Source organism: Quercus suber, unplaced genomic scaffold, assembly GCF_002906115.3.
Source record: "Quercus suber isolate HL8 unplaced genomic scaffold, Cork oak 2.0 scaffold_54, whole genome shotgun sequence".
NCBI lineage: Eukaryota > Viridiplantae > Streptophyta > Magnoliopsida > Fagales > Fagaceae > Quercus > Quercus suber.
Genome location: NW_027069519.1, coordinates 384344 through 395668, shown reverse-complemented (window position 1 = coordinate 395668; position 11325 = coordinate 384344). Strand labels below are relative to the sequence as shown.

Here is an 11325-nt window from a genome sequence, read left to right as displayed (position 1 = left end):
AACAACATTACACGCATTTTTACACACATTTCACCCATACATATTTGTAAAAAAACTGAAAACTGTTATTTAAACACACATACCAAACGGACACAACTTCCGGACTTATGAACGAGGAGGCCCAAATTTAAGTTGTCTGCCTACTATCGTGGTTTGAAATTTGAGATTTTATTCACCTAGTTTATGTTTGGCTCCAAACTAAAAAACTAGTTTATTTTACTATTTAGCTTATTTTTGCTACTATTCAGCTTATTTTTACTACTATTCAGCTTATTTTTGCTACTATTCATGGGCCCCAGTGCACTTTTTAGTACTATTCATGGGTCTTACTGTACTATTACAGCTAACTTTTACCTTTATCTACAGTATTTTCAGCAAAAAGTTTTCAGTTTCAGTTTCAATTTTCACTTTAACCGAAATTTAAGTTGCCTATATGTGGTTTGAAATCCCATAATACAAGTGTTTCACTGGATTTTTTATTTTTATTTTTTATCTTATTTGATCTTGTATTTTTATTTTTTATTTTTTTTAATTTATTTTTATTGGTGTTTTTAGAAGAAAGATACATAGAAGTGGAGCAAAATTACATATCTAGTCATGTTTTTAACAAAGATAAGTTACAGAGCCCTAACTAAGTTAACCTCAAGTGGGTAAAGTGTCAAATTTCAAACCACATATAGACAACTTAAATTTCATCTAAACCATAATTTTATCCAAACCATAAGTAGTTAAATTGTAATTTTCCAAAACAAAAAATCCAAAAAAAAACAAAAAAACAAAAAAAAAAAAACAAAAACAAAAACTGTGAAATTTTCTGCCAAAGGCCCAGAGGAGAAGGAAAAGGAAGAAATACGCGAGTCCATTGCCAACAAAGGCATTATGATTGAAGAGGTTGGCAATTGCGGTCATGGCGGTTGGCTTTCAGAGGATGAGATTGTCGCTGCAAAAGTCCACCAATGCCACTGCCACTACCAGCAACTCCAACGGCCACAACACCACCATACCCAATTGCTTTCAGCGAAAAAACCAGAACTTAATGATAATGTTAATGTTTCGTGTTTTTTTGTAAAACAACATTAACTTGTAATGTGTTTAACTGCAGTTATTTTTATTTTTATTTTTTAGGAAAAACCACAGTCATGTTGATGAGTTGAGTAATAAGATTTAATTAAGCCAGGGATGGACCAAGGATTTCAAGCAAAGGGCCCGAAGATAAGTGAAAAAAAATTTTCAAAAAAATTCAAATACGCATCCATATAATATTAACAAACTATCAACCAAGACAAATACACAAAAACCATTGTTTCTTAATATATTATAATACAATCACCTACCAAGAAAAACAAAAGACACAAAATACTATTGTTTCTTAATACATTATCTATAAAAAGGGAACTCGATGCTCTTTTATAAATTTATCTAATTTCAAATTACTAGTTATAGTATTATGAGTTAACAATAGGCATAAGTGAATCACTGTTATCTTCTTGAATTTGTGTGACAATTTAGTGTATTATATGATTTGTCTTTTTCTTTATCTCTTTTTTTTCTGTCACTCGTCCGGTCCCACTATCAACGCTATGAATTTATTATGCACTACCAACAAACACTTTTCCTAACTTTACCATTTTTATTCCTTGAAAGATGAATCATTGTTTAGTCTATTCCTATTTCTGTCACTAGTCCCAATTTTATTGCCCAACTACCAAACAATAAACAGTCAAACACTAATATATTTTCTAATTTCTACAGACTCTATTCTCTCTCTTATGATCTTTTCTATATAATATAAGAGAGAGAATCACAAACACAAAGAGTCACAAGACTCACAATTCACAAAAACAGAGAGTCACAAAGCCAAAAAGCCAAAAAAAAAAACACCATAAGCACAAATTCATATATTCAATCCACAATCACCATCATCACTCATCAGTAAAAACTAAAAACACAAACACCACAAGCACAAATTCTGAGATTCACAAACACTATATTAGGTTTTGAAAGATAGATTAAATACTTGAGTGTGAAGTGTGAACTGTAAAGGTTGGAGCAACGAAGCTAGGCTAGGCAAATCGAGCAACCGACGGCAAAATGCATATGAGTTTTGCTGCGTTGTGGCTAGTGGCCATTTGGGTCTGTGTCTGCAAGATGGGTCTCGTGGTGGCAGCATGGGAAGTGAGATGGTCTTGTGTGGTGGGGGCATCACGGCGTGGGCAGCGGCAAGATGGGTCTCTCTCGCCTCTCAATTTCTCTTTATCTCGAGTCTTGACTACCCTCGACTCTTTCGGTCTCTCTCGCCTCTCACTTTCTCTATCTCGCACTCTCTTCTTAATTTTTCTTTTCTTTTTCTCTTTTGTTTTTCCGTTTGGACCATTGGCTTTACATTTTTTTGGATTTATTCTTTCTTTTTTTAAGATTCAAATGGGCTATCCACTGGATTAATGGTTCACGGGTGCCCAAGCTGCAAAGTAAGGGAGCCCAAGATACAAAGTAAGGAAGGCCAAAGTCAATTTTTTTTTTTTTTGGGAAAATTAACCTGCTATTTTTTTTTACCCAAGGGTCCCAGGCCCCCTGGGCCCCCACCTAGGTCCATCCCTGAATTAAGGTGACACATTTTACACCTTAGATATATTTTAAATAGATCTTGTCCATGAAATGGATACTCCCCATTTCTCTTTGAAACGGAGAGGATCCATATCCCTACAAGGCTACACACTCTAAAATTTTGTCAAAGAATTTTTTAATTATTTTATCCAATCATCCCTTTTTACTGTACGTTTGTGTTTGTTTCCATTAAAAATATTTTAAAAAAATATTTTCACCAAATTTTGGTGTTTAGTTGCACTGAAAACATTGGCTATTTAATTATTCAATAAATGAAAAATAGTGCTATCTTTTCTAAACTATACAAAAAAATCTAAGATACGAGTATGACATGTTAGGTCCAACGGATTAGGTGTTGGTAACCAATGCAAAAAGATCGAGTTTTGTTGAGTTCTTAATGTAAAATTATGAGTCCAAGATGACAGTTATTTGTGGAAGAAAACTAAGTTTTTGTAAGTTTGATTACAAGTTCAACCAATCGAGGGAAGAGTTCAAACCCTGTTTGATTCGAAGTTCAACTGATCAAGAATTGCAATTTCAATTTTTTTCAAGTTTAACGTGATTTATTTAGTTGACTGTGCATGTGGGTTTTTCAGTTTTTGTAACCTTAATGAAGAGTCTATATAAAGGCTCATTAAGCACGACTTATAAAGAGGTTAGAGAGATAGAAACCCTAAGTTTTTTAGAGAGTTGATCTGAGCCTCCACTAACAATCAACAATGTTGTAATAGTGCAAATTAAATTTGCTTGTCCAAACCTCAAAGTCACAAATGGAGAGTTTTAGGGTTAAGTCTGTTTTTTTAAAGGGAAGATTTAGGATTAAGTCTAGTGTATAAACTTCACTTCTATTCTAGTGGGCCAATTTACCTTGGAATTGATAGGTTAAATCCCTCCAGATTATTACTATGAAACAGTACGTTTCATAGGTTTTGTTGGGTTACCCTATTGTTGTCTTATGTTATTTTTTACTGAATTTACTATTTTATTGCTTTATTGGTGACATATCTAATTTGTGGCAATTAACCTAGAAATCAATTTCTGAATCTAGCGTTTTGTTTGTTTCAATGGAAAAATTTGTGTAAACATAGTTTTCCATGTTTTCTACTATTTGGCAATATCAGAAAAATAAGTCAAAGAAAAACTATCTTTGGTCAATAGAAAAAAAAAAAAAAAAAGGCTTTTTTTTTAGAGATTATTTTCCACTTATTAATTCATAACGAGATTAATTATTTGAAGTTGATAATTTTGCTGTAAAATCAAGGGATCTTAAAAACCTAACTTGAACCCCCCACCCCCCCCCAGAACATTTATTTCTCCTAAACAAGAATATTTTAAATTTTCTAGAAAATTTATGATCTGATCTTACTCCTAGTCCTATCCAATTGTGATATATTTGTGCTTAAGTTAATGATAATTAGATAATAATTATTTTTTGCTAAGGTTAAAGGTGGACGGATTCAAACCATAGAAATTTAACCAACAATGGAGGAGGCAATCCTTAGGCCATAGGCTATTGGTAATCAAATAATTATTAATTCATTGAAGTCATATTTCACATTCTTCATATATCAATGAAATAATCATAAATCATATAATTCTTATCATTTTACATTGTCTGTTTTTTTTCCCCTCATGACATGTAATATAATTGTAACTAATTTTTCTAATTTTTTAATGATATTATATACGACAAAATAAATTTCATATGGCCCATATAAAAACTTCTCTACGAATTATTTTAATATGAAATTATAACAGACCCGCACAAGACATTGGCTAGTCACAATAATTACAATACGAATGAAAAAGTAATGCAAGTGAGCTCATTGTTTCATAACAGAGCATGATAACAATTATTCAAAACCAAACATACCATACACATAGGTTTTATCAGTACTACCACAAAAGGTTTCTACAGAAATTGAGTACATCTAATGACACATACGGCTTGACAGCTCTTTTAGGTATTTAAAGCAAAAAAATAACACCAGTACATATGATCCTCACCCAAGTTGAAGCATCGTTGCCGCCAATGAGGATTAATATAAAGAACACTGACTACACCCAAAAAGAAAATAATGCAAGATACCAAAAACTTGTAAAGAAGGCTAGAAGATCAACTTCATACCATCTGCCGTCATTTGCCTCTGAAGATTTTTGTGATGATGGAGGTGATTCATCAGTATCGAGGCAACTTTTCTTTAGTGGTGCACCGCAAAGAAATGGATTTCCTTCATAGCTGCTCTCTCCAAATGTTGAAAATTGTTTTTTCATTCTGGAACTTTCCTGATAAGTTGTTGTGAGCTACAGTAAAAACTGCTAGAAACGTCAGATCAGTCAATGCTGAAGGAATTTCTCCCTCAAATTGTTGTGAGAAAGGTCTAAGCTCTCCAACTGAGTCAAATTTGAGAATGTTTTTGGAATAGAACCATTTAATTGATTGTGAGACAAGTTTAGTGCATGAATTGAAGATAGTTGTCCAGCTCTGGTGGGATTTCACCTATTAGGTTGTTGAATGACAAATCCAATCCAGACATAATATCAAGGATGGAATTCTTGTACAAGTTAAAACGATTTTTCGTCACAAACTCAATCTCAACTTGTACATAGAAGTCCAAAGATGACCCTTCAATTAGAAAATCCCTATTTAGAAGAGATTTATATGGGAAGGAAAACATCGGTGACGAAAAAAAAACACCTTGTGTATAGACAAAACCACTAGTAGCTAGCTTCCCAAAGGATATGTTGTTAAAGCAGTACGGTATTGACCCAGAAAAAGAGTTATTGGAAAGATCCATTATGCCTATCCTCTTTAACCGACACAACTGCTTTGAAATCACACCACTAAAATGATTGCCACTCAACGAAAGCAGTTGTAAGTTGGAAAGTCCAACAATTTCATCAGGGATGCTGCCGGTAAAGCGATTATCTCTAATGTCCAATGTCATAAGAGATGACGAATTGAGAATAGCTTTTGGTAATGACCCTGTGAGTTTGTTCCCTTCCAAAAGTAAGTGCCTAACATCTTGTAGATTCAAGCAAGAAGGTAACAATCCTGAAAGCAAGTTATGAGAAAGGTTTATTGTATCAGATGAAGCAAGTCCACATGGAATCTGGCCTTCGAATGAGTTGCTACTCAAGTCAACAAAAAACTTTGGTGATGACGTACTGCGATTTACTATCCATTGAGGAATTGTACCTGTCATGTGGTTGTTGCTAATATTTAGGCCCCCGTACACTTTTAGGGGTACAACTGAAAGAGCACCTGTGAAATTATTATTTTGCAATTTTAAAGATAACAACAATAGGTTGAAGTGCTTTGAGAAAATTTCACCTTGAAAGTTATTATTAGATAAGCTCAAAACTCGCAAGGAAGCGCAATTGGCAACCAATCCCATTGGTACCTCTCCAGAAAAATTATTAAAGGACAAGTCCAAAGCCTGCAAATTACTCATGTCACCTATTGAGGATGGAAGATTACCTTCAAATTGATTTTGGGATATATTTAGATATTCTATTTTTGGAATCCTCTTTCCGATATTTCCTTGAAGTTTCCCATCAAAGTGATTGTCTGAGAGATCCAACCAACGAAGATTCATGTAGTGATCTGATGGCAAATGAAACTCACCCGTGAAAGAGTTACTTCGAAGATTTAACTGTTGTAGTCCAGTTTTGTTTTCAAGCAACCATATGGGGAAGCTTCCATTCAATTTACTGTGAGAGATATCAACGACTTCCAATTCATGTTGGTCCAAGAGAAACTTAGGAAAGTTGCCAGTAAGCTTGTTGAGATTACAATTAGATAGTACTAGGACCTTTAATTGAAATAGAGGGTCCCAACTGTGATTCTCAGTTTCAATATCAAGTTTGTTGTTATCACTCAAAAATTGAATCACCTTAAGCTTGGAGTGATTAGCAAATAAGCTGAATGAGAATAAACCTTCAAAAAGATTATAACTCAGATCAATGTACTCAAGGGATGTTAGGCTGGCTATTGGAGATGAAGACAAGCTTCCACTGAACCGGTTCCAAGATATATCTAAGTACGAAAGAGATGTCAAATTGTTTAGGCATGGAGGAAGCATCCCTTCAAAGCTATTACCAGCAAGCTCTATCTCTTCAAGTTTCTTCAGCGCACAAAACTCTATCAAAAGCAATAATAAGATTAGCGGTGTCTATCCTAAACTTGTGCCACTGAAAGAATCGACAACCTAATTAATATATAAAATCACGCTTAATAAGATTTGACGATTTTTTTTTTTTTTTTTGGAGAAAAAAGATTTGAGGCTTAAGAAGGACAATTTTAAGTCAAATATTCTCTTATATTTTGATATCAATTTAATATTGTTTATATAAATTTCTATATTATAAGTTTTTACTTCAAATTTGTTACTTTTTTTTTTTTAGATGTAAAATTACTAATTAAATTTTTGTATTCAAGTTTTTTCTTTTGAGAAGAATTGTATTCAAGTTTTGTTAACAACTTATTTATTATTGATATTGTAGGGACTGAGTTTGAGCACTATTACTGTTGGATGAGTGGACTCAGACCCAAGAAGCCCAATATAATGAATTTGTAGAGAGTGGGAGAAAGAACTAGGCCTTAGTGAGGGACAACGGTCAATATGGCGTTCAAGATCATAAAAAAGAGATTGAGAAAATTTATCCTCGGCCCAATCCGAGGAGCTTTTGTTCTAGCGATTAGGGAATCAGGGAGGGGGGGTTCCTCGGCCTTGCGATCCCCTTTACCAGAAGGATTCCTTACATTATATACCCCCATCCAATTGATTCTAGCCATACATTTATTGACCATTCATGTCGCTACTTGAGTGTCTGTCCCATCAGCCGCCTTCCCAAACTCTCTGTGAGTTGCTGCAACCAAGGCAGCACTGTTCAGGGGTTTTTTCCTCATTAATGGGGCCAGAACGTTAGTTGTGGGCATTTAATGTAGAGGTGACAGTTCCTCCCTAAATTGCTCCTCCACCACGCCTCCATGGTTGACACATTATACTTGCTTCTTCTCTTGGGATGCTCTGGGAGACTGCCCCTGATGGGGTGATGCCTCTCGCTTCTATGATCTCGGCTGGCCGAGGACAGGATAGTCCTCGGTGATGTCTCTTTGGGATTTGGACTTCTTACTTTCATCCTCGGCGTGGGCCTTTGGGCCTAGTGTAAAGTGGGCCTGGGCAGATTCTTAGGCTCCACAATAGCCCCTCAAAATCCTGCTGTCCGAATCCTCGGATAGAGAGGAGGGTTTTGGTGTCCTCGGGCCTATGTCATGGCTTGTCAAGTCTTATCCTCCATCAGTGCCAGAGCCTTTTCACTTGCCCAAGGCACGTTCCTAGTGTTTCGGTATGCGGAGCGCACCTTCATTGAATTTTGGCGGCTCTGTGCTCCCCACGTTCAATGGTACAATTGTAATCTAACGGTGGGGGTTTCTTCACCTTTATGGGCGGGAAACCTACACGGTCTACTCCGATTGGGGGTATAAATACCCATTTGAACCGATTCGCCTCTTTACTTTTGCATTTAAGAGCTCTTGCGCACATACTCTGAACTGGGCCAGGTCACCAGCCAAACTTGCGTCTTCTTTCAGTATAAAGAGCCTGTCCAAGGAGCTTTTCCTCATTTCTGTAAGTCTTTTTCTCTCTCTAGTTCAAATTTTCTCTTTACTCCTTTCTCTCTTCCGTCTTTCCTTGAGTCCCCTAGGCGTTTCTAGGAATGGGTAGGTTTAAGAGATTAGTTGAGTCTAAAGAGGCGATGGAGAAATTCATCGCCGATTATAGGATACCCAGTAACGTGGGTTTGAGGTATTGTGAGGAAGGGGACTGGCATATCAAGAGGAAGGAGGGCGAAGTAGTGATTCCCATAATCGCCTTCATTGAAGGTGGTATGAGAATCCCTATGGGGCCGGTGATGATGGGCTACCTTACACTCTTTAGATTAACTCCTACCCAGTGCGCCACCAACGTGTTTAGAATTCTAGGTTGTGTGGATGCCTTAAATGAGAAGATGGGGTTAAGGTTGACTCATCATGACGTAAACTGGTGCTACAACCTCCAGCACCTAAAGGGCAAGTCCTATTACATGAAGACGAGGGATGATAGGGTTCGACTTATCCAGTGCCTCCCTGAGTCCAGCAAGGGGTTAAATAAGGACTTTCTCATAGTGTCCGGAGAGTGGCATGACGGCCTTCATTGCCCCACACAGGAGGGGACGCCAGGTGGGGTATTTAGAGTAGAAGGGGGCTTGATCCTTTTGTGCCATTGCAGTTTGCATTGTTTGGTCACTAACACAGACACACTTTCTTTTTTACAGATCCACACACCTACGGACGGCACTTCCATTTGGTCAACAAGGAAGACTTGGAAACTGTACTTAGGGCAGAGATCTTTGTGAACGAGGCGGACAACTAGGTTAGAGCGGCCCACAAGATCCTTGGCTACCATCCGATTCAGAAATCGTTCTTGGCGCCAAAGTACATGATCGGGGCCAGAGATCCTCGACTTCATAAGATTACCGTTACCGAGCACAACTTCTCGTTCCCTGAAGGATCTCCTGTCCCACAGGGCGTCCCGTTGGTAGCCCCTTCTTCATCCCACCAAACTGAGGAGGCTCAGGGAGGGGGGCTAGGAAGAAAAGAAGAAGCTGCTGATCCCGGTCCATCCGAGGATGACTTTGGCGTGTTCGACCAAGTTAGCTCATCCGAGGACCCTGTTGGAGATCTCGGCAACCCAAACTACTCAGAGGTAGACCTCTCTTTGGCAGAAGCCCCTCTCAGAGGAGACATGGGAATCCAGAGGAGGCAGCAGACGAGCCTACTGGACTTAATAGAGTCCTAACCTGGGAAGGAGGTGCAAGGAAGATCTGCTTAGAAGAAGCCTCCTTCCCCTTCAAAGGGCAGGCTTCCCCCAACCCCAACCAAACCTCCCTAACCTTCTTCTAGGTCAACCCTACCGCCGAGGTCCGAGCCTTCCGACCCTAAGCGAAAAAGGGATTTGAAAGGAAATGGGGTGATGGAGGAGGAAAGGTATTGCCCCGCGTTGGAAGAGGAGGCCCAATGGGGGGCCAAACAGCCAAGGGTTGGGTCCCGGACATCCGAGGGGACGATCGAGCTTCAATCTGAGCCACAGGCCTGGCTCCCGGCTCCGATGCTTGAGGGGGCCCCTCTGATGGAAACTGCCTCCATTAGGGACTCCCAGGCAGGCACTGGCAGCCGCGTGGCTGATGCCCTGGAGAGGGCCCTGCTGCTGCCAGCGGACATGACCGAGCTGCGGTCATTCAGGAGGCAGGAGGTCTTCCTCAGCTTGAAGAGGTATTTGGGCATGGTAAGGTCTCCAACTTAGCCTAGTTAGTTAACCCTCACCTTTTGACCTTTCCTTCCTATTTATGTCACATTTCATTTTCGACTTCAGGCTGTTCAGGCCACATTCAGAATCGAGGAGATGGCCAATAGCAGCAGTAGGCAGTTAGATGATGAAAGGAAGCTACGCAATTGCTGCTGTTGAAGCCTTCAACATTGCCGATCATTTTGTCTAAGACTTGAAAAGCAAGCTGTAAGAAGAAGAGAGGGCCAGGAAGAGCGCGGACTTGGCTTTGGCAAGTGCTCAAAAGTAAACCGAGGACAGAGGCTGCTTCTTCACAAGGCTGAGGAGCAGTTGGCTACTGCCAAAGGACAGAATGAGTCCTTCAAGAAAAAGCTGGAGGACGCCAAGAAAGCCAATGATGAGGCAGTGAAAGCTCGGGCCAAAAAGTTGGCAGAGGAGGCCAAACAGCAGGTCGAGCAGGATGCCTATGAGATGGGAATAGCAGAGGCTGAGACCAACCTCAAGGCTTAGGTCCCCGGGGTATGCAGGCTCTACTGCTCCCAAGTTTGGGTTGAAGCCCTTAACCAAGCTAGGGTTGAGGCTTCTTTTGAGCTTAGGAGGGCTGAGAGTGTGTATTACCCTTCTGCCATTCGAGAGGTTGCTCCTCCTAGCTCCGAAGCGGGTACTGCCTCAGAAGCGGCAGATATAGGTCAAGGTAGTGCTACTAACGATCCTACTCCCGTTGATGAACCTGCCAAGGAGGCTGAGCATTCAGGGTCGTTAGAGAAACATAGAACCAGCGACCAGGAAGCGCCCCAGGACTTGACAAAGCCTCCAACTGACTCCCAAGCTCCTTCCACCAGGAATGAGGCCCCCGAGGTTGCCCCTTCAAGCCAGGTTCCCAAAGCCTCAGATACAGCTTCCTAGCAGACTTCCAAGGATGAGACGACCATTAAGTCAAAGAAATAGGCAGTCCTCGCTTCCTTGTGCTATTGTAATGGCTTTTTCTTTTTTTTTTCTTTTTTTACTTTTTTCGCTTTTGAGCTACTGTAATGAAACAATCTTTTGTAATGAAACGGCTGTATTTCTTTGAATGATTTTTGCCCTTTATTTATTCTGCTTTTGGGCCTTTTCCAACATTTGATTAATCCTAGCGGTATGCTAGCGATACTTGAGCAACCGAGAACCTTGAGACCAAAAATGTAAATTCTAATTCGGACTTTAACCGGAAACTGAACAATCCCAGCTATGTAAGTTGTCCTTAATCCTTGGAATGCTTTAAGTGATGCTCATGGGCTTATGATGGCTCACACCTTTGTTGAGAGTAGTTAATTTCCCCATAAGTTTGAGTCCGGGGACCATGCAAGGTCTTGGTTCAGTCTAGCACTCAGGTTTTTCTTCTGTAAGTAACTAG

At 39.3% G+C, this 11325-nt stretch overlaps 1 protein-coding gene across 1 annotated transcript in view; it reads right to left on the bottom strand.

Annotated features, from left to right (window-relative positions):
* Window positions 1-4497: 4497 nt before the first annotated feature.
* LOC136066985 (receptor-like protein 15) overlaps window positions 4498-11325 on the bottom strand; it is a 29397-nt gene continuing 22569 nt past the window's right edge. The window contains 5 exon segments of the mRNA XM_065772127.1: window positions 4498-4695; window positions 4698-4879; window positions 4881-4965; window positions 4968-5087; window positions 5090-6748. Of these exon segments, the coding sequence (XP_065628199.1) occupies window positions 4565-4695; window positions 4698-4879; window positions 4881-4965; window positions 4968-5087; window positions 5090-6748 (2177 nt within the window). The 3' untranslated portion in view covers window positions 4498-4564.